Below are 25,497 nucleotides of genomic sequence, written 5' to 3' on the forward strand. Positions count from 1 at the left end.
CCAACCAAACCTGCTGAGCTTGTGCCCAAAGAGTTACACTTTTATTTCATCATACCATACCATTGGTTTCCAAAACGCCTCTGGTTTATCTAGATGGTGGACTGGTGCAACACCACTCTGTGTTAGCCAAACCTTTTTACAGGTCCAACACCTTCCAGGTTTTACATGGACTTCCACAGTTTCCTTTAACTGCCATTAATTGATACTACAGATAGTGGAAATTATACCATTGGAGGATTCTGCAGCTTTTTATAGCCCTCTCCTGCTTTGTTGGTATCAATTATCTTTATTTTCAAATCCTCGCTTAGTTGAAAATGTCACCAGGTTCCAACTCCTAATTGCTAGGAAAAAGGTAATAACTCCTAATTGCTACCTAAAAAGGTAATAAGGAACCTTGCAAAACAGTGTTTATAACTGATCAAGTGGAAAGGTGTCAACACACAGGGTCTACATATTACTTTTTTCTTTGTTCCTTTGTTTTAAAGTTTGGGAAATAAAATGTAACTCTGCTGTAACGTTTGCAAATATGTTGTTTTTTAACACACTGATCCACACCTTCAATGTGTTCATGTTTTTCACAAAAACTGTAGTACCATGTTAGCCAGTAATAAATAAAAAAAACAAATACAACAGTATTGTAGAAATGATACTTATGTTGGCTAACAATAAAGATACATTGCAAGCTTTCAGGAGATCTAAGACACCTTCTTCAGGCAAAATGCAAATGAAGGCTGGAATGGCACAATATATATACTGATCAGAGAGAAAAGTTCATAAACAATAAATTAGGAAGTAACAGATAGATTGAGATAACTTGCAAAGATAATAAAAGTAATTAATGTTTATTAGGATGGGTTGTACTAATTCATATTTACAACCCATCCTAATAAACATGAATTACTTTTATTATCTTCACAAGTTATCTATCAGTATCTTCCTAATTTATTGCTCATGAACACTTCTCTCTGATCTAACAGTATATATGTTGTGCCATTCCAGCTTTCATTTGTAGTTTGCCTGACGAAGGAGTCTTAGAGCTCTGAAAACTTGCAATGTATCTTTATTGTTAGCCAATATAATTATCAGTTCTGCGATACTTTTGTATTTGTGTTTTTTATGTATTGTTTTTCACTTACAAATCCAACTACATTTGTCATTTTGCAAGGGGTGGACTAACTTTTACATTTAACTGTACAAACCATGTACAGGGTGGAGCATGGGAAGGTAACATTTATTAAAAATGAGATTTAGCAATTTCAAAGGTAAGATACATTTTTGTGCATAACCAAAGTGTCTCAGAAAGTAATATAGGGGACTGAGGTAACATGTATGAAAAAAAAGAAGGCAATGGGCAAGATGGAAATAAACTAATAAGGAGGAGAGTTACTGTCACTTCAGTAGTTATATAAGGAAAACTACAGGCTGAAGGGTGTAGACTAATAACAAGTGTATCCTCCTTTGCCCTTCTTTGTAGTCCCAGCGCCGTGTTACATTTCACCTCCCTGATGGTTCCCAAGAAAGCTGCAGTGACAGTGGTTTAGGAGACCATGATCCTGTGGGTAGCGGAACTCTGATCTCACACCCTCTTCCTCTGGTTCAGCCACAGGATGAATTCTATGACCAAGCTTCCCCGGACAAGAGGACTGAAGCAGATGGTAACTCTGACCCCAACTCTGGTGAGTCAAATATAATCATTTTTTCAGATTTAAACCAATATAGCACAATCAGCTTAATGTGTTAATCTAAATTTTTATATGAAGTAACTTTTTTTCTCAGGAGTGGTAACTAACTGCAGCCTATCAGCCATTGCATTGGGAGCAATGAATACAAAATTCTGATTGATTGCTGAGGTGCACTAATATGTAGAAATAATTATACCTGTTTTCTAACACCCTGTATGCATTACTTAATGTTGTTTATCCAATATGGGGATTGATGTGCCAAGGCAGTTAGCCGGGCTCGTAAGTTTTTTGTGTTTGATAATACATAGATTCTTGTTCAAATACCTAGTTTTTCCATATATATGTGGTACCCATAGAATACTCTGGCAATCAAGCTGCAGTTTAGAATGTAACTGGGAGTCCCAGCTCCAAAACAATGTCAATCTTTTTATTGTGTTACTTAAAGGCCTACATCCATTGTACATGCATAGGAATTACGGGAAGGTCATCTCCCATAGACTCCATTTTAATCAAATAATTACATTTTTTTCTCTGTATAATAATAATATAGTACCTTGTACTTGATCCAGAAGATAAAAATAATCTTTATTAAAGGCAAAACAATCCCATTGGGTTTATCTAATGTTTACTGTTTTAGTAAACTTAAGGTGTCGTTATCGAAATCATGGAAAGATAACAGGTCACACCCCCTGTATAGGGACCTGTAAATATATGTGTAAAAGGAATTGTAAATGTAATATAGAAAATCTATTTAAAGAAAAATATTTTTTAGCTACAGGGACTCTTTTTAGTTACACAGTAAGGTAAATATTTGGCTTCATTTATTAATCTGTTCAAAGCAACAAGTTTGACCCGTTTCGCCATGTTTTATTTACCGCAATGCAGTACAGTTTTTGCACTAAAAATTTATGAACACATGCACAAGGACACAACTTAAAAAGAAGAAACCTTTTTGGCAACACTGTACCTACTGTAGGCTATAAGGCTCAACCAATGTTTATGCATGCAAGCATAAAAGTTAAACTCAATTACAAAAAGAAATCTGTAATAAGCTTGATTGAGTTCTTTTTGGATTGTGTTTTTTCTGCTATACCAATAGCATATTAAGGAAAAAACTCCATTTGCATTACTTCCCAAAAGAATTTGAATAGCACTTCCACACATTAAATAAATTAAACTTTTAAAGAGCGATAACTTCAGGTTTTAGATGCCAAAAGTTTTCATTTGAATTTTCATTATATTCTTTTTAATTGATACATTTTGGAAATTCAAATTTCGAAAACTCGCATATTTTCTCAAATCACAGCATAAATATGAATTAAAATTTTAAGAAATTTGCCCCTTTTTAGTAAGTCTAATCTTAAAAGTGTGACAATGTTTTACACAGAGTTAACTATACCAACTATATATTCTAAATCCAAAAACAAAATATTTATTCAATTAGCTTTTGCATTTTGCTTTGACAGCTAAGCTCAAATTGCTGTGATCCCATGGGGAATTGAGGTTTTACATATCTTTGTTATTAAGTTGACCTTAACATAAATATCTGTGAACAAGCTTGACTGTCTGTACTGCTTATAGCTAGGGATGAGCGACTTTTTTTCGGCAGGCATGAATTCGCAGTGAATTGACAGATTTTGGCGAATTGATTCGACAAAATGTGTGCGGTCACATAAAAAATGACGCATGCAACAAAAAAGTCACTCAACACTTTTCCGCTTTTAGCCATCTCGCAAATTTTACTGCCGTTTAGCGCACAGATTTGCTCATCACTACTAATAGCTGAAAACATGAGTTAGGCAACAACTGAAATAAAATATTGTACCTTGATATCAAAGTTACATAATATTTTAAGTAATTAATTTCTGTAATCTTATGTCAGATTTGAAACACAATTAATATGGTTACTAAACGCAGGCACAGTAGTTATCCTATATCTATTCTTCTAGGATTCTAAAAAGCATAAACATAGTAAAATAGCATGCTTCATCCACATCTTTTCAACAAATAATGTAATAGTATGAATAAATGTGACAGACAGTAATCAGATTTTGAGCAGAACTCATTTCACTGTATGAATGTATGGATCCCCTGTCTATACTAAATCTTTCTCTCCAACACAGATGGAAACTGACCTTTAGGGTTCTTTATATTTTATTTATATTTGCAACCTCTAAACCCACTTACATTTTCCAGGTACATTATGGTATTAAGAGTGTATATCCTTATATAAACATTCTGTACTCTTGCATAAGTGGTGTTACCACAACATTTTAATGTTACATGCTTCTCTCATTTTAACCAATATTATTATTTTATTTATTAATTTTTCCAAAGATATTTATTTTTAGGTAGTAATTGTTTTTAGTTTGGTAATTAGTTTGTTTTTTCTCCTCTACATTAGAAGATGCACTGTGCCAAACATGTTGTTAGAATACATTTTGTAAAAGAAGATATTCTTATCATATGTGTGTAAAGAACTTCTTAAAGATCATATGTATGTCATACAATATGCTGTGCATTTGTAAGATTAAAGAACCTTGCATCCAAGTATGCACAAAATGGCCTATGTATCTATAACCTTATTAGTCATTTTTCCATGGTTGACAATACTTTTAAAAAAGGATTTTTACCATTATATCAATATTTTGATAACTCTCTGCAATGTATTGTGTCTTGTGCAATGTCAACATGCTTTGCCTCAGAGGAGTACTAAATAAAATCAAGGCTGTATTTAGGTCTGAGGAGTGTGAGTGTTATGAAAAATGTAGACACTGAAATAGTTGACAATCATTGTGTTGGGCAGAATAGAAAAAATGAATACATGGTGTGTCAGCATTTATCACAGAGATCTACAACACACTGTAAAATTTATAGATAAAAATAATTCAAGTTATCTAATCAGTATCTAGTGGAATTAAGTCTAAAACAACTGCAGTTTTCTTAAAAATGTTTCACCACTCATCTGAGTGGCTTCTTCAGTTCAAATGAGTGGTAAGGAATTTCCCGGCATTTAAATATCCAGTCACAATAGTTCCATTGAACCTATTCACTTAGGTGTTGACCAAAATTCAAAGGTGTGAGAAATATGATCCAGTCACAATGGTACCATAATTCTCATTGAGGCAGGTGTTAATCTGCTGGGGTAAAGATGTCATTGTAAATTGCTGACAATGGGTTTGTCCAGCCTGGCATAAATGGCCTCTTTTACACCTCTTTCAAACCATCTGTCTTCTTGGTCCAAAATAAGCACATTACTGTCCTCAGAAGAGTGTCCCCTTTCCTTGAGCTGTAGATAGACTGCTGAATCTTGACCAGAGGAGTTAGCCCTCCTATGTTGGGCCATTCTCTATGTTTTGTTTTGTTATTTATAGGTCTGAGCACTCTTCAATACACTGGACAGCATAGACCACATTATTTTTGCTTGTGCTTTGGTGTTGGGTTTGGTGTAGGGTGTACCAACTTCTATCTCGGGGTATTGCTGGGTTTAAAAAACACAGGAATGCGATGTTTGTTGAAGTGTTTCTGATGTTCCAGCAACAGGTTAGACTTGTTTGGGGTTCTTTTCTCTGAAAAAAAGGTGATTGTGAGGGGATATGGATACTCTGTACAAGTACATTAGAGGGTATAATAGACAGATAGGGGATGTTCCTTCCCATAAAAACGCCCAGCGCACCAGAGGCCACCCCTTTAAATTAGAGCAGTGGTTCTCAACCTGTGGGTTGGGGACCCCTTTCCCAGGGGTCGCCTAAGACCATTGGAAAACACATATTTCCGATGGTCTTAGGAATAAATTTCTGGTTGGGGGTCACAACAACATGAGGAACTGTATTAAAGTGTTATGGCATTAGGATAAGAACCACTGGATTAGAGAAACAGAGCTTCCATTTGAAGTGACGTAGGTGGTTTTTCACGGTGAGGGCAGTGAGGTTAGGGAATGCCCTTCCTAGTGATGTTGTGATGGCAGATTCTGTTAATGCCTTTAAGAGGGGCTTGGGTGAGTTTTTGGGCAAGCATTGTGTCCAGGGCTATTGTGATACTAAAATCTACAGTTATTATTGATGTTGGTATATGGTTTATGTATGTGAGTGTATAGATAGGTCAGTATATGTTTTTGTGTGCTGGGTTTAATTGGAAGGGTTGAACTTGATGGAACTTTTTCAACCCAATGTAACCAAGTAACTATATGGGATGACTATGTTGCTTCACCTGCTATGTTCCTATTTGTTGGTATGAGTTGGTCGGGTCTTTTTGCCTGACTTTGAATTATTTTATAAATTATTATTATTATTATTATTATTATTATTATTATTAAAGCCCAGTCAGGGTACTTTCAAATTTTCAGAGCTCCTTCAAATGTTTGAATTCCTTCTCTTTAGCCTCTGCATTGGTTGCCACAGTTTCAACCCCAATTTATGTTCAAATCAAATCACTTTTATTGTCACATCATATTACTGGTACAGTACATGTGATTGAAATTCTTGTGTGCAAGCTTCACAAGTTCCAGAGCATTCGTGGGAATCAAACAGCAAATATTGATCAGTGTGAGTGGGTTTCCTGTATACTTCAATATTTAGGTTCCCTACTCTTTGATTATTATTGCACAATCCAAAAATGCCATTCCATTAGTCAAAAATGGTATTATATAACATACATACATATCATACAACTGGCTGTAGTGCAAGATGTATGGTTATTTAAATCTTACAGGCTTTGTCCTTGACTCTTTTTATATCACTCTGTTATTCTCTCTTCCAAGCCCAGAGCAGAGCATTGAAGATTTTCTTTAATTTCCCTCCTCTCCTCCTCCACACATCACTTTCACCTGAAAAACCACCATTCGTCATGCAGGATGGCACCAAAATGTAATTTACTCTTTTATCATGTGACTTATTGACCACTACAACCTTCTAATGATTGGCCTTTCCTTCCAGAGACCACTCTCTTTACACAGTCTTTACACTGACTTTTTTGTTAATTCGGATTTTAACATTTGTGGCATTTTACAATTTTGGAACAACCAATATCTGTACACTCAACACAAGTTTTCACCACTTTTCATTACACTCTACTAATGATCGACTGCTTAGTACCCCTCCAGTACCTCTTTAGATATGTGCATTCAAGTTTTTGCCAGAACTGCATTCATTATATAGACTTTTCTTTCACTTTTCTTAAGACTGATTCCACATGGGGCACAGCTTGCAGAAAAACACTTCCTAAGGATCAGCCCCTCTGCTGGTATCAGCCTCCTAACCTCTTGACAAAAAATATACCTGTAAGGGAACCCTGTTAGGCCACCTTTTCCGCATTCAATCTCTTGATGTACAAGGCTCATTTATTGAGAGTTTTAGAGTACATTTTTTTCATTTCACTTGAGTTTCCTATTTTATTATCCTTTATCCTTAATTGAACTGACATTTCAATATTATTCTACATAAGCTATGTGTGCTGTTGTGTATTTATTGCTCATGATATGTCACTTGTTTACTTATTCCAGTTCTATTCTGGTTTAATAAATGATGATACATACTGTATGGAACAGAGCAGAATGGTCATAAATAGCCTGCACTGTGGCTTGTGACTAACAGAATACTACACTATTGTTAAAATACCTAAATATGGAGCATCATTCCATCACAAGTAATTAGTAGTTGATAAATACCCTGCAATGTGTTTTTGTGATTCTTGTATAGAATGTTATATCATCAAAGTGTTTGTTAAAGCATAAGAACACAGGAATTGGTATTACTCCAAACTTTCCAAATTCTATCTTTCACCAACCACCAGACTCCACTTTTTTTTACAAAGGAGAGAATAGCATAAGTTTTCAGTCAAGCTTGGCAAAGTTGATCACAGATAGCATACAACATATACATTTTTTTCAAATATATACTTATCTACATTCATTCCATTGATAGGTCAAAACATTTATTTTTTAACTGTATTTTGATTCTCTTGTAAGAATAAACAAACATGGCATGTGTTACCAAGAAAAAGCTTAATCCTTCTCATTTTGTTCCAAAACATACTTTATCTGGAAAGAAAATATATAAATAAATAAAAATGATGCCATATGGATATATGTTCATGTAAGTTAGAAAAATCAGTTTGCGATAGATAATTTTTTGTTTTCTTTTCAAAGCTCCTTGCACAAGATGCCCTAAAACATGTCAGTGGTTCTCTTGAAATTGCCAAGTATTTTTTTGTTCAGATAACAACTTTTGACCCCAGAGGAAAGATCTTGAGACATGCACAAATATATGAAAAAGCATAGCTAGGGCTTTTTCACATCTACTGCAATTTGGGCAGGGCAGGTTTGTTTTTTTTGGGGGGGGGGACATGGCTTTTTGCTTTTTATTTTTTCCTCTTTTTCCCAATAACACATATAGTGATGGATGAATTAAGGATATTATATAGCTTATGATATCATTTTCTCTGAAACTGGTCAAATATTTTAAATAAGAGTTAATATTAGGAAATTTATATTTATTGCAATACAAAATACATTTTGCAGCAATATCTACCATAGAACAAGCTTTTTGCCATTAGTTACACTTCTATTGAAACTTGATGCCCTTCCAATGTTTGTTGATTCTTTCACAGATGGCCATGAGGTAATTTACTTATTTTTAAGTAAGATTTGCCTGTAGAATTTAATCTCACACCTCATACTGTGCTCTAGATTAAGCAGGTTTTTATTGTCTCAACAGTTTTAAAAATTATACTTTGGTTCAATAGTGAATGAAATATGTTTCTGTTATCTTACAGAGCACACTCTTTATTAAGATAATGTTAGAGAATTGTGTCTCAAGGTGAATATGAAATAAAAGAGAACATCATACAAAATGTAAAATAAAAAACCTAGTTAACTATGGTTATTAAAGTAAAATAAAATAAATAAATATGCTCAATGCCAATGCACCATAAATAGCTGCACAATTTATATCCAATATATATAGTCGATGGTGATATACCTTTGTTGTAAAATATAAGGATATTAAAATTACAGAGACCCATGACCTTCTATACAGGTCATGGAACGGTGACTTCTAATATTTTCATATTTTAAAACAGGGGGTGCATTATTTATTATAATACACAAGTTTCAGTGAGTCATGTAAAAGGAATTACGTCACTAAGCACCGATTAGATATTACCACTCCCACTCCTGCTTTCCACTACCTTTTAGAAACTTGAACGTATTTAGGGAAGGGGGAGTGGAACATATCATACACATTGTTGCTCCATAGGCAGCTGCCTCTTCTGCCTACCCCTAAGTTCCAGCCCTGCTTTTATATGGTCATTTATTTAAGTGTTTTAAAATTAATAAATACTATGTTAATGTGCTAAAGCTTGCCATTGTGATTTTATATGTATATCAAGTAGTATTCATCTTCACATATTCCGACAAATAAATAACTTTTCCTACTTGGAGGCATATAATGAAATGAATGGATGACAACACCTTCAATTAGGCCTTAAATCATCTCAAAGGAGACATTTACAATATTAAAACACTTATAATAAGGATGCATCACAGTGAAACCCAATTTTCCAGAGCAGCTGCGCATACAATCACTTACTCTACGAGCTCACTATGCCTTCAAGAAGAAAATCTCTGGATTGTGCACAGTCTAATGAGGAATGAATGTATTGAGAATCAATGGTTATATTTTCTTAGTGTTAAATCCTGATGTGTGTCACTATCCTATTAAAAGAGACTGCACTTGAAAAAGCACAATTTCGTTTTCTCACTAATCTAATGAACAAAGAGATGAAAAGAGACAAAGCAAATTAGGGAACATTGTTAAAGACTTTACTAAGTTTTTGATAAAAATGTATGTCCTCTTCATCTAAGGGGTTGTGACCTGCATTATTCTGGCTGTTGTTAAGCTAAAGCTCCCATAATTCTTAGCCAGGCAACCATTTCTAGGTATCTGATATAATGAATATCTAACACCTGATGCCAAGTTGTATTGATTTTTTTGCAAATGAAATATGTCTGATAGACATCTATAATTTTCAATTTGTGGCTAGTGAGGTTCAAGAGTACAATGGTATGAGGTTATTTGATCAGTTGATTGAATAGAGCAGAGTACTGTATGAGTAGAAGGCAAGTTACACTATTGCAGGGTTTTTTTTTTGTTAATTTTCATTTTAAACCAACAACTTGCCCATAACATGAAAATACAAAATAAAGGTAACAGAATCCAACATCATAGGTCATGTATGACAAACGTTAAATTCATGAATATAATCCCGTATCTACCTCGTCCTGTACTGTATCGTGCTTTAGTGCAGTTATATAGTCCATGCTATGTACATATCTTATTCTATCCACTAGCTCAGCTTCTGTTGGGAGTATAGTTGAATTCCAATTCTGTGCTATTAATCCCCTCACTGCTGTCAAAATATGATTTATTGTACTTTGTAGGAAATTTTCCAGTTTTGGGACCTTGTTTCCCAATATAAATATTAACATATCTTGTGTTACTGTAACTGTAGTCACTCTTTCCACCCACCTCTATTCCACTCCCCAGAATATGGACACTTTCTGGCACTCTTTCAGTTTTTTTAACCTAACATAATGAATAGGAAGCATGCATGAACTGTAGCTTGTTTGTAAAGCAAAAACAGCTACATGGCCAACAGTGTTATTGTATTCAAAAGAACTACATTTGAATGTACTAATTGAATCTAATTTAGATGCATTCAATTTTCACTCTATTGCACACCATATATCAACTAATATTTTGTTACATTTGCTGCATTTCCAATATAATGCTATGGACATTGGTACCTGTGTGGGCACATCTGGCAAGCAATTTGACCAATAAACTCTTGATTGTACTACTATTAATAGCCAAGAAAAGACTAGCAATCCTATTCCCGTACAGTTCTCTCTGCTCCAGTGCATCCAAAGAGATCATGGTTTTCAAAGACACCAGGAACTCTCTCTTCCACATGCTAAATGCTTTAATATATACATTTCTGAGACTTTTTTTAAAATATGAAATAACATTGAAAAGTAGATGTTATTGGACCACTCACTGGTCAGTGAGATAAACAGACACCAATAAGGAATGGTACTTGGTCATAACCTAACATCAGGAGCAAAACCTTGTTCATAAGGATGTGCAACATGCTTAGAGACTAATGTTACCCTGTTGCTGCTTATTTAGACAACAAACATCAGAATGGTGATGATTTCTCAACTCTCTACTAAATACTACATTTGAAGGAGTTTTTGTCCCATTATGGAGTTAGGCTGCTATCTAATTGTTTTCTGATTTGTGTTAGATGCATAATTTATTATATAAACCCCTTAGGTTTAATCTTTTTGTTTTGGCACAGTGTTGATTCTAGAAGGGGTTAACACGCACAGCCAACATATTTAGAGAGATACTCTGATAGATGAATATAAAAACCTAGGGCAGAAAAAGTTATACATTTTTCTCTCTAAATTAATCTGTATAGTGTCAATACCATTCTTTTGTGTATTTTATTTTTAAATTCTACTATCTATAAATTTACAGTAAAAGGGAATATAAGAAGTAAAATAAAAGACATGGGAAAAAAAATCCCATAAAGTATCTCTCATTGTTCTGAAAGAAGTAGAAAAGCACTTTCAGCCATTTCTTGTTACACTCATGCCTTTATTAATGATCCCGCATTTTCTCTACAGGGAAAGAGAGATATAAAAGGCTTGCACAGAAACTTGTAAAACTAGCATGGTGTTAGCTTCAAAGAAAAATTCCTTGAAAACATTTGCTACTTTATTCATAAGCCAAGTCATTGTGCTAGATGCTCACTCTTAAATATAACATTTTAATATTGCCTTTGAAAGCTCCCCAAATGATCAGTTCATCAGAAACATTGTTGCATCATAGCACAGAAGAGCAAAATTCACAATACATTTACTGGAGAATGTCTGCTGCTTATTTGTATCTCATTTAAAACAACCGCAAAATACCCTGTTCACGTTGTTGTAACTCATTAAACTGTAATGCGCTACAAATTTATCACAATCAGTGTTGTTAGAACTGTCTATAGTCTTTATTCAATGGTGCTGCTAAAAAGTGGCACATCTCTTTGGACTATACCTGTGCTAGCTGTGTTTATGTTACAGGTATGTGCAGCATTCAAATGTTCATTTATAAACAAAATCACACATTGCTAAGCACGCAAATGTATTCAATATACAGTGCATACACCATTGTGCCCTTTCTGCCTGCTCTAATGAATTACATGCAAGTGCTGACATTGATTTAAAGAAACCCAGGCCTTCAGCCTGCACCTACCGGTTACGATATACAGCAAAAGCTAAAAGTAACTTTCCCTAAGTTAATGGATACTATACTGTTATTAACACAGTGTGTTATTAACCAGTAGTAAAGCCATTTGAATTAAATGATAGCTGAGAGTAATTAGCATCACTATTGGTTTATTGTGCAAAACATAGCATGCCTGTGCATTTATGCTGATCCAACTAATTTTCAAACCTGCACAATCGAGATCTGGCCGATTTCAGGCAAGATGTCGGTAGGGCAGGCTCGTCGTTAGTGCCCATACACGGGCCAATAAGCTGCCGAATTGGTTTAAGGGTCCGAAATCGGCAGCTAGAATCAGCCCATTTATGGCCACCTTTAGTCAGGGAAAACAGAGACAGGGAGAAAAGTAATTAATTCTTCATGCAGCAGTACATGCATGAGACTCAACATATGGCTCAACATAACGAAAAAGCAGCAGCCAGTAAACAGCAGCTCCCTGGTTCTAGACCATACAGTTCCTGACAATAGTTCTTGTTTTTTGATGCATGTGCTGAAAATTTCTGTATTGTTTTAATTTCCGGCATTCCTGCATGTGATTCTTTGGGTGCAAGTCTGTTGCACCTATTAAAGGTGAGTATAGCTCCAGATGTCTTCTCCTGGGTCAATCAGCACACTTGTGCATGCTTTGGAACAGGAGGTAGCACAAATGCACCGGCAATGAGCAATAATTGACTTTGCATGCAAGTACCTTAAAAGAATGGTTGCAATACTAAGTCTCAAACAAAGTTGCAGTGGTAAATGAGCCCTATAATCCTGTAGTATTTTAGATCAACCGTCTCTATACATATTTTTTTTTAAAGTGTGCATGAAAGAATCATTTTGTGTACACTGCCAGACAGAAAATTGAAATGGAGGAAACACAGTTCCAGTTAACAGGATGAAGTCTTCTCAATCACGCTTTGTATAAAAGGGCAGTATGACCTTCCAAATCCTCATTATTAGGTGCATCATGCGTTATCTTTATCTCGAGAACTCCCCCTTCTACTGCCCTACTGATGTGTTATAACATTTAATTCTCATAGTATTTTTACACACATGTATTCTTGGGCATGTATTTATAAAGCAGCAACCTGATTGTCATGCACCAAATTTCATAGGATTGGAGACCAAAAACGCACGGCATATTCTAGATGGGGCCTCACTGGTGCTTTGTAAAGAGGGGATATAACCCTTTCCCCCTATAAATCTATCCCCCTTTAATACAGGGAAAAATTCTGCTGGTGCTTCCTGCTACTGTATTTCTGAGTACATTCAGACGTCATGGGTAAAATGTTATTATGGGGTCAAAATGGCCATCCTTAACTATTTCATAGACTTGTATAGGTAAGTATTAGTGATGAGTAAATCTGTCCCGTTTCACTTCGCTTCGCCGAAAAATTTGCAAATCTTTCAAAAGATCCACGAAACGGCGAAAAATTCATGAAACGGCAAAAATGTTGCACGGCAAAAAAAATCGTCGCCCATGGCTATTCTTTTGTGGCACGGGTATTTTTTGTGCGGCAATTTTTTCATCCGTTTCGCGAAACAATCCGACAATGGAGAAACGCGGAAATTCGCCGCGAATCCATGCCTAGCGAAACATTTCGCCCATCACTAGTATATATTTATTCTACATGAGAATACAGTAGCTTGGCAATGCTAGCTGTCCCAGCAAGTTAATTTCCAATACTGACAATTCCTCATTGAGCCCCTCCGTACTTCCTTATCTTCTGTGAATGTTAAAGTGGCTGAATTATATACCAAATGCTTAATATTTGAAAGGAAATGTTGACTTGGATGGATATACAGCGCGGCACTGGTAAAAGTGAATATCTGCTGGGTATAGGTAGATAGTCTGGCACTTTTCCTTTTTGGGCTAACATAATATGAAATCTAGCAACCTTGCAACCTTAGCTTTCTCTCTCCTTCACTCCTTTTCCTTTTTTAATGGATGAGCTCCGACCTTGAGTTTAGTTTCCATGGTAATGGGCAGTGTATTCTATTTTTATGTCAATATCTCTCGTGAGGTAACCGGTAAAAGCTTAAATGTAAATTTCCATTTTATACTCTTCACTGTGTTCACTGTATTACACATGGAAATCATAAGGTTGAATAATCTATTTACTGAACTGACGAACAACATGTTCATGTTCCTCTGTGTCTTTGTATGTGTGCAAACTTACATGCTGCAATAACTCTTTGGAACTGATTTTTTTTTAATATGTACATATGTTTAAGAGATATAATTAAAGGTTGAATAAGGAAAAAATAAGAGAGTAGAAATACATAGCATAACATAAAAAACACTAGGCAGAGATGCAGAACTTACAGACCCCATGTTTTTTCATGCAAATAATGTCTACATGAGGTGTTCACCTTTGAGAAGTTCTAATCAGCATCCACAGTTTAGTGTTAATATGACTTCTATGGCCATAAGCACCAAGGTACTAAGTTTGCCCAGGTGCAGTAACCCATAACAACCAACAAGATGTTTACTTGTACCCCTTTGTCAGGCCCACGAAACGTTGCTTTTTGGAATAAACACGCAGGGGTTATGCCCCGCTTGCACTTTACTTGTTGTGCCGGCTGAAATAATTTCTACTGGACTTTGCTGGGAGGGCCGACTCTCTGGGTCATGCACCAAGTAGCTAACTTGTTGGAGGAGGTAAGGGTGTGCTGGTGTAACTATTTTTTCCACTTTTAAAACTGCCCATATATAGTTCTATAGGCTACTACATCTGGACAATTTTAAGGGGATATTTACTGATACACTGGATGCAAGTGCAAGAGAACTAATGAGCATTAAACATGCTGTTATGTCTGTGCCCTATACTGCAGAGGATAATAAAATCAGCACAAGGTGCAGAGCATGGCCCTATCCATGCTGCCTTCCATAAGGCTCAGTCTGCACCTGCTAGCGCTCCCTAACTCAGGCATCTGAATGAGAGCAGTTGAAAGGAATATGGTGACTTGAACCTGATGTTTGCATATTACACTTTGTACTGCCCATAGTAAATGACCCCTATATAACATACCCCAATTAACAGGGTGTTTTTCATTCTCAGCAAAAAACAACCCTGACTGAGCCACTGGATTTTTTTTTCCTTTGCTACTTTTGCATGCTATATGGTGTATATTTTACAAATTATATACATTGCTGATTTTATTGATGAAATTGATGTTGTGATCTGACTTAACTATGTGTTACACTTAGGTAATGTGCAGTTTGACATACAGATAAACCTTCCCACACTCCATTAAGTTGGTCTGAGTGAGGAGGAATCTACTGAATCATTAGGATAAGGTGGGATAGGGACATAAATGGAAACAAAAATCATTCAATAACAATGATATTGCTATAAATAACCATAATAAACAAATAGCAGTAATATATGCCCGTGTACTCTAAATAGTGGCAGCTGTATTGGCCACAAGCTGCAGGGATGAAATTGACTACTATAAGGCTCATTTACAAACACACACATGAAGTGTGCAAAGTTAAATTTCAGATGCAATTTGCCACTTTTTTCATACAGTTCTAGCATGACTTCAACCTGGCCTGGGTGTCTGGTGAATGGGTGAAGTGCAAATAAGTAGAGATACCACAGCACTCACGGGACTTTTTATTAGTAAAATATCAACGTTCGGGTTACATAGATACCTTGTACTGAATAAAACCCCCTTTAAATAAAACCAAACGATCTGTGGGTCAGGAACTGATGTCAGTGATGAACAAATGCTATAATTTTGCATGCTGGTGGTATATTAAAATGATAATGAGAAAATCCTGCTGTTTCATATCTGTTTTAGAAATGATTGCTAGGTGCATTTATTATTGCTAGGTGCAAAATCCCCCATTCACTGAAATACACAGTGCTGAGGGCAAAGAAGAAACATTAAAAGTAAGAAAAGTTTTTTCTTAAGAATAAATCTGCCTAATAAGTTTTATATGATAATATGGCTCATTTACTGTAACAAAGCAATGTGCAAAGTGCAAAAGATAAACCATGTTTTTTACACAAAATCCAGGTCTTTTTTCATCGAATTCCAGCATTCAGTCTAACAAAATGTGTGCCAATTAAGGGACATGATTTTGCAGTTCTAGCAATAACTCCTCCTAAAATTCTAAGCCTTATTTACACAGACTTGCAGGCAATTAATCAAAGCAGGCTGAACCATGGCACAGATACTAAGTGCAAGTTTAAGGAGCATGTATAGGCGCAAGAACCCTTAGATTTGCATTTAAAAGTGTTCAATATCACCCCATTTTGTGTGTTACCATTGGCTTGAACTTGATTTGAAAGACTTTCTTGGCTTCCCAATGCCATGATTCTGAAAAGGAATTATCAGGTTTCTATTGTTGTGTTTGTTTCATTCAGATAATTTTTTACTTGTTTTCTTAATTCTCTTGTAATAGTTGACAACAGGAGTTAGAGTTTATTTAACAAGGGTATTATTCAGATTGACATTCTGTGTGTCTGTGAAGGTTTGCATCAAGGTGGCCATACACAGGCCGATTTTAGGTGCCGATATTGGTCCCTTAGACCGATTCGGCAGCTAATCGGCCCATGTAGGGGCACCAACGACCGGCCTGCCCGACCAATATCTGGCCTGAAATCGGCCAGATATCGATCAGACAGGTTAAAAAATGTAGTCGGATCGGGGACCGCATGAGCTCGTTGAATTAGCCTGGATTCACCCAATATCCCCCACCCGTAGGTGGGGGATGTCGTAATTATACTCCTATAATCCTCCAGGGATATAAGATTCTCGCCCACAATGAGTAAGTTACTCTTAGACTTGAATAAATGCTTACTCAAATCGAGTCTGGCCCCGAAGCTCCCCCTGGGCCTGACTAGAACCATTCAGATTCACTCAGGATATTAACCAGCCAGCTTTATTAGAGGTATACATAATACAGAGTATTAAAGAATAGCTCATACGTCCTGAAAGCTCGTGAGGATGTGAGGGAACATCTAACAATACAGCATGTTACTATTTAACCCTTTCTTCTTCCATGGGGTAGATCCTGTGGCATCCAATCATCATCCTTGGTTTTGCATAACTGTCCTATCCTTTAGTAAAACTGTTCCTAGCATCAGCGTAATAGCCCAAAAAAGGTATATCTGTTTTGTCAGCACAGTGTAGTGGGTGCAATGCAGTGGGTGTGTTTTTAGGGCTATTTGTGACATCTTAACTAAGAATGTCATTAACCAAGGACAACAGCTGCATTTTCTTTTTCTGTGCCTATACCTTGACCTTCAACCCTCAGCTGTTTTGTCATCTGTTCTATACCAGTGTCCAGTTCTAAACTTATTTGACTATAACCTTTTATACAGATTCTATCTAAAATTCGAATATCTACAGGGGATATTGGGAGAAGATCTGCTTGCTTGGCGACATCGCCAAGCGAGCAGATCTGAAGGTGTATGGCCACCTTTAGCAGTGCTGTTAGCAATTTTTTGTGAGAATTTTTGTGCTAAAAATGACTTTTATACAATAGAGGGTTAATAATATATAAAATATTCAAAATCATTGAGCATTGACCATAAAATCCTCCATCATAAGGAAACCTATTCCTCATGAAAGAACTGTTCTGTCACTTTTTATATGCTCTGCAGTGCAGGCAGTTTGTGTCATGCATCTACAGTATTAACATAGCAGCTCTGCTATAAATGAGAACAGTACTCCTCCTAGTGCTAAATATGGTAAAATGCAGTATTCCTTGATTTAGAAAAAAATAATAAAATAATAAATGTGGTTTGTTTTATTTCAGCTTTAAGTCATTATTATTATTTATATAGCGCCATCCATTCGCACAGCACTGTACAGAATAAAGAGGTACAAAAAACAAAACATTGACATGTACAATTTACAAAAAATGGATGTAAGCTCGCAAAAGCTTACATTCTAAAAGTCATGGAAATAATTTATTTTTTGTCACTAACCAAAATAATAATAATATTATTATTATTATTATACCTGTTGGATGCAAAAAAAAAGATCAAGAGGCTTTTTTAATGAGAGTAAAAGGTGAGCAATTTTTACATTCTACACATTTTATGTTAGCATGATGAATTCTACAGTGTTATTGCACCAGTGTTGCTGTACGTTTAGGATTACTCAAAATCAACAGTAACACATTTAGAAAACATATTTATTTTGTATGAACTTTTAATCTCTTATAATCTCTTATCATGTCACTTAGATTATAAACTCTACAGGACAGGGACTTCCTTCCTACTGTGTCACTTACCACATGCTACTTAATCTCTGTGTATTTATACTTATTTCTATTTTCTTCCCTGTGTGTACTCTATATTGTAACATTCTACAGTGCCATGTATCCCAGTAGTGCTTTATAAAAGGTTATACTTATATATATATATAGTAAACAAAAAATGGATCGCATCACTCAGGACTTATCAAGAAAATATTCCATCGTTTATTAAAGTGAATAACACAGGAACTGACGTTTCGGCCACAACAGCGGCCTTTCTCAACTTTGAGAAAGGCCGCTGTTGTGGCCGAAACGTCAGTTCCTGTGTTATGAAGAAAATATTCCATCGTTTATTAAAGTGAATAACACAGGAACTGACGTTTCGGCCACAACAGCGGCCTTTCTCAACTTTGAGAAAGGCCGCTGTTGTGGCCGAAACGTCAGTTCCTGTGTTATTCACTTTAATAAACGATGGAATATTTTCTTCATAAGTCCTGAGTGATGCGATCCATTTTTTGTTTACTATCTATACAGAGGAGGACTGCACCCAGGTGCCCGGTAATTACTTTTTCGTGAGTGCTGATCACTTTGAACTCTTATATATATATATATATCAATCCAAATGGTGTCCGCACTCCAAGGCTCAATATTCTGCGGGGTGCTTAGCCAAAATTATGTATGCATAGAAAATAATCATCTGTGGCCAGCACACCCTTCAATGTTTCATCAAAAAAAATTTTATTGCAGGGTGTGCTGGCCACAGATGATTATTTTCTATATATATATATATATATATATATATATATATAGCTTGTAAAATCCTTGTTTATACATTTGTAATGTGCAGGAGTGCCATTTGTAGATAGACATACAGACCTTTTTGAGATGTCAAAAAAATAACTGCAACAAAACTTGTGTGACTTTTCTTCTTGAATGCAGAAACAGAATATTCCCGCACGAGTTTTGTCCCAACGCCATGAATCACATTATTCTATTTGTTTTCAAAGCTAGAAAACTTGAATGCTTTAGTAACTAGGAAAATAAATAATTAAATAAGGTTTTTATAGGCAATTCCCATTAACTTCTATTGAACCTCAGCAGCTTTTACTTGCATAGTTTTTTCTGGCAACTTTTTAATGATTTTTTTCTTTAATAAATACCAACTATTTGTGGTTCTCAAGTATAGTCACATTTATATATTTTCACTGCGTTTTTTATTGAATTGTGAAAAAAAGATCAACTCAAATTTTGATAAATTGCCCCCATAGTGTGATACAGGTGAGTTATGGAGCTACTGCTACCTCTAAAGTACAAGTGCAATTGGACACATTTAAATGTACCAGGTGCATCATCTGCTATTGCACAATGCCATATCTTGGCCACTATTATGTTGGATTTATGAGAATAAAATTCTGCACGTTGGGTAAAAACATGGCAAAATTACATGTTGCACACTGTGCAATGCACTCATTTACAGAAATCTTCTATAGAGTCTTGTAATACACATAAGAGTGCTTGGTTAGTATATTGTTTTGCCCGGATTCATAGCATAAATCTTACACCCAGATCATGTTTTTGAGTGATTTTTTTTTTTTTAATCAAACAAAGTTTGCATCTGATTTTATTCATGAAACCCCAAAATTCCAGATTTTATAGACAATCTGGGTCTGTTTTATTGCTGAACTTTTACTAAGGAACCTACGTTCTTAATGTTAGCAGGAATAAATTGCCTAAACAATAACTACTTCAGTACCTATTTATGGACTAGATTCTTCTAATGTAAGCCAGATGGACGTTCCCAAACTGCCATTAAACATGGCAGGTAGCCTGGGCATGCCTGGTAATGAGCCTATCTGAATTTTGCATGGATTGTAAAGAACCTTTTACTGCACTAGTGGACTTTTAGGGATATTTTTCATTGAGACCAAGTATTTCACCATCTTAGCAATTTGATTTGGATTGAATTCAAAGCCTGCAGTGTATTGTGTAGCTTTAACCTGATAACTAAAACCTGATCACTGTGTCACTTAGTTGACACACACTCACTTATACTGTCTTTATAACCAACAAACAGAAAGCTTCAATAAACTAGATTTAAAATAGTGCTGTAGTTCTAAAACAGAAATACAGGTTCTTAATTTGCCAAAATGTATTCAGTCTCTCAAATGATACACTTAGTATACCCTTAGCCATATTTCCATTATGTCAGAAGCAAATGCATTTTTAACGACATGACAAATGTACTTTCATAATGTTATTTCAAAGAGTCGGTTGGAAAATCATTTTTCTCTTATATGTCCAGTCATTTACTGTATCAAACTGTAGGGGGTAATTACCACATACAAGGAGCTCTGCATAAAGTATTTAACTCCAAGAGCTAGCTAAACTTTGGAGTTGACTCCTACATTTAAACAGTGGCTTTAATTCCATTTCAGCTGCATTTGTAATGCAAAACAGTCTATAATTAAATGTAATTTAAATAACTCATTTTAGGATTTAATATTTATATTAGAGAGGGAAAAGTAAATATTATCAGATGTGCAAGGAAATAACACAGTCTCTGGTCTATCCAGCATTCTCTTGCGCAGACACACTTTGGCATACATTATGCACCTGTAATCCTTTCTTGGAAGTAAGGATTTCCAGAACAATTCAGGAAAAAAACAGAACTCGGGTCACTAATTATATGTAGGACTAGAGATCAGTTAAAAAAGGAACTAAAAAAAAGACTAACGACAATAACATAGGTGATAAAAGTTATCTTTGGGAATTGCCGTAACAGTAACTAATATACAGTATGTGACACTACATGACTAAAATGTTGCCAGGACTGCATTACTTTTGACCTCAGAGACTTAAAATGCTAATAAAGTAGTTGCATCAGAGAAAGTTCTGTTGGTCATAATGGGCTGGGGTGTCAACAAATTACCGAAGCTGTAGTATTAATTTAAACAGTGGTCTAGCCTATCAGATGATCCCGCTGACCCCTGCCCATTGTGACATTGCAGATCAAGGGTCTTGGGATTATTCAGTTAAACTTGTTGGTCTTCAAGTGTAAGACCTAGAGGGAAGCTGAATCAGGAGTGTACATTGTGCTAAAGAATTAACACCACCCTAATTTGTTTTAGTTATATTGACAAAAGTGTGTCCTTGATAGCAACTTGTCACTATCACATAGCAACATGTCGCTATTACATTAAATACTAGGGATAAAAAGAAAACATTTACAAAAATGTCAAATCAAACATCAAAAATTTGACCCAGTATCAGAATCCAAATGCTAATTAGGATTATGGATAGCAATCATTAAAGGAGAAGGAAAGGCTACCAAAGAGTTAATCTCAAGCTGCAGGCATACCTTCAGTTGTCTCAATAGTGCCCTTAAGTCTCCCCAAATCCCCATCGTTCAGATGATCAGAAGCCAGGACTGTAGGTGGCACAAGCAGCAGGTGTGCTTCCCTTCTGGCTGACCGGCAAGCGTCCGGTTGCTATGGCACAGGCGAGTGCTGGGGGGAGCTGTGAGCGGGCGAGGGGGGGGTGACTTTTGGTACTGCTGGACGCAGACTCCAGGGATTGTAGTGGAGCGGAGCAGAGCAAAGCAGGGGGGGCGGGGGGGTGTCGCCAAGGACTTCAAAGGTGCAGGGATTGGAGCGGAGCAAAGCGGGGGGGGGGCTGTTTGTGAGTGTGAGCCGCCGGACATTGATGCAGGGAGGGTGACAGGTGGTGCAGAGGCTGCTTTCTGTGTAGTCTGGGATCAGCTACTAGCTACAGCTAGGGGAGCAGATGGGGGACGCATGTGTAGTAGAGATGTGAAGGGAAAGGGTATGGGCATCCCTTTTTAAAGATGGCGGTGCCGTTCACTGAAACAAGTATGTAGTTTGTAGTAAGTGTAGTGGGGCTAGGATTAGGGGTAGGGCTAGGAGTGGGGCTAGGATTAGGGGTCATTAAATCCCATTAAATCCATTAACGTGATTTTAATTTAAGACTGCATGTCAGCAGTAATATCATAAATTGGTTACACTTAAAGCAGTTGATGCATGTGGCACATTAACAAATTAAAATTCCTTTATGGAGACAGATGTGAATATTTGAAATTTGTATTTACTGTTTAACTGTGTTACAGAGCATGGTGCTACATTGGTCATATTTACCTCCTTGCCTTCTCTCTCTGTCATTTTAACATAGCACACATCTACTTTTCCTGTTATGTTGTTCCAATGAAAATCAATAGCAGTATTGGGGAGCTCGACTTACCCAAATGGGTATCAGGTGCAAATACTGGAAGAAGCTCACCTTGCATGGGGGTCAATATCCAACAGCAAAAAAACCGAGTAGCACACTGAAGTTCCAAGCCGTGTAAAAAAGTGTTTTATTTGCCCAAGTACAAAGAAAAAAAAAGCAACGTTTTGGGCCCTCCAGACCTTGAGAAAGGGTCCGGAGGGGCCTGAAACATTGCTCTTGTTTTTTTGTATGTACTTGGGTAAATAAAACACTTTTTTACACGGCTTGGAACTTCAGTGTGCTACTTGATTTTTTTGCTGTTTCAATGAAAATCAGGCACAAATCAGATTAAAATAGATTTGGGGCAGTTTGCTTCATATATAGCCAGAACACCTGAACTGCTGCAAGTAACTCTGCCCCCCCCCCCGCCCCAAACAGAACATAAAGTAGTCCGAAAACCTGTGTCGGTCCTTCCTGATGATGAATTTTCACATACTTTGTGTTCATTTGTACTTTTGTGTGTGTAGGGGGAGTATTTATATTTATGCCTGTATTGTGTGTTTAGAAGAAGTTGCTCAAAGGTTCTGGCATAAAACAGTTGAATTCTCTGAATGCAGATCCTTTGAGGTACAACATGATTCTCTCAGGCTGGAGTCCAAAAGATTAGCATTTCTTATACCTAAACCTTGCTGCATTCCTTTTGTGTAATTCCATACTGCTTGAACATTTGTAAATCAGCATTTAAAAAGGAGACAAGAGGAGCCTCTCTGATATTTAAATCCTTTTTTGAAACAATTTCTTGTGTAAAATCAGACAGAACCCATGTACTGCATTTATTTTCTTTGAACTTAATACTTAGCGTACTTGGCACATCAATTAGTGAATTTTAATAGGAAGGGAGATACATTACAGCTGCATTATTAAAAGAATTATGTTTACAATTTTATTGTTGTCGGTATTAAATATAGCACTTGGGGATAATATTACATGCTCCATTGTTATCACGGTATTAATATTTTCAGTTCTGCAAAATCAACTAAACTGAATCTGTTCAGCAGACAGGTTGTTCATTTTATAAGCCAAAATGAATGTTCAATTATATATATATATATATAGTTTTTTTGTGAATCTTTGTCAGCATTACAAAAGGGCCCTTATAAACCAAAACAAATATAATACATATAAAATATATACATACAGATATAGGACCTGTTATCCAGAATGCTCAGGACCAAGGGTATTCCGGATAAGGCGTCTTTCCGTAATTTGGATCTACATACCTTAAGTCTACAAAAAAATCAATAAAACATTAATTAAACCCAATAGGATTGTTTTGCATCCAATAAGGATTACTTATATCTTAGTTGGGATCAATTACTATTATTATTATTATTATTATTAACATTTATTTATAAAGCGCTAACATATTCCGCTACTATGTACTGTTTTATTACTACAGAGCCAAAAACATTCGCTCATCCCTATCTAAGATCATTCTGTACATTACATGCACACACAAAGCATTACATAGTCTAGCATAGTTGTTTAACCAATCTACTTCTCAGTGCCACTATTTTTTTGCTTCATTTATCATCTAAGTATCACTGAGTTTATGTCTTTACTTTTATAATACTGTATAACCTTCTATATTTGGATTTATTAATTTGCAGAAGAGACAAGTAGAAATGTTTTTTGTAAAAATATCATAATTATGACACATTTGCAAAAATATAATATAATTAAAATATACATTAGAAAATGGCTTTTGGGCACTCTGTATTAAGCAAAGGTTTAAGATGTACAGTATCTGGGGAATTCCAAACTCTGAAGGACTAAAATTGGTAGAAATAAGTGAATAATTTCTTTTTGATGTTGTTTGTCACAGAAGATTGAATTATTTGATTTGCTAGCCAATCAATGCATTCTGGAAGCCAGTTTTTATCGGTCCCACAGTACTTTAAAAGAAAATGATCCAAATTGTCAAATTTAAGCTGGAAATCTAGTTGTAGAAAATTGGCATTTATATTCATACTTGCAGAAAAAAAACAGAAGCAAAAGAAATGATTTTGCAGCACAATCATGGTATATGAGTTTACACAATACATTTAACATTCTAACAATGTGAGAATTGCAGACCATTTACAGAAAGTAGAGAACCAGCTGAAAGAACAATCTAAAAAAACGAAATACATCTTCATAACAGATACCATGCAGAAAATACAAAAGGGTAATCTTCTTTCTCATTTTAGCTTTGGCATTACAACTAACATTTTCTGAACGCACAGAATTGCTACCATATTGGGTCCTGTCTGTTCCAATTAAGATATATTATATCGAACACGTGCATTAACCTTCCTTTTTCTACAAACCTGGAAAAAAAATGAATAGCTAGCTGTGAAGAGATTTGAACACTTCAAAAATTGTTCTGCCATACATGAATAGAATAGGTCAAAGACATTTCCACCGTCTTCCAAAGATCTTGTTTCTATAGCATACTTGCATACTTAGAAATACAGACTTCTTTCATTTACAATGATTAAAATGTAGGAAATCATTAATGTTATCCTTGAAAGAACAAATTAATTAAGTTCAGATGGTTAGAACAAAAAGATTGGAAGAACAAAAAGTGCTTAGAGTTATGCTTCAGTGAAAATTCTTAGCTACAATAGAAATTATTGTTTGCACTTCAACCTGCGCAACTGTCCCACCCCAACCCCACTGTGCTGCTATTCTTCTTTTAAACAGGTTATGAAAACAGGGCAGTATTGGAGTGGTGCACTGCTACAGTTTGAAATGGGGTAGGGAAACCTCCCCAGACCTATTACTTTTTGCCCATGGTTTTTGTTCTTTTTTAAAGTGGCCGAAATACATACAGCAGGGGAAACTGTGCACCTTTATGACTAAGGCCTCATTTATTAACACATTATAAATACAGTTGGATCTTATTTTGTGCATAAGGCTTTACCTCTCTCTATGTTTGCGATTGTGCATGGGCAGGTGAGTTGGGACCTTCTTATTGATTACATCTTCTCACTTACATTACTCACACATCTCTAAAGAA

The 25,497-nt window shown here is 35.8% G+C and overlaps 1 protein-coding gene across 2 annotated transcripts in view; it reads left to right on the top strand.

Moving 5' to 3' along the window:
• pcdh9 (protocadherin 9) overlaps positions 1-25,497 on the top strand; it is a 1,048,626-nt gene that overhangs the window by 794,011 nt on the left and 229,118 nt on the right. The window contains exon 6 of one of the 2 annotated variants that reach the window (XM_031897111.1): positions 1,601-1,676. In XM_031897111.1, the coding sequence (XP_031752971.1) occupies positions 1,601-1,676 (76 nt within the window). Of the gene's footprint in view, positions 1-1,474; positions 1,677-25,497 lie in introns of both variants that reach the window. The other variant, XM_031897110.1, reaches the window with a different exon arrangement.

This window comes from Xenopus tropicalis, chromosome 2 (assembly GCF_000004195.4).
Source record: "Xenopus tropicalis strain Nigerian chromosome 2, UCB_Xtro_10.0, whole genome shotgun sequence".
Taxonomy (NCBI): Eukaryota; Metazoa; Chordata; class Amphibia; order Anura; family Pipidae; genus Xenopus; species Xenopus tropicalis.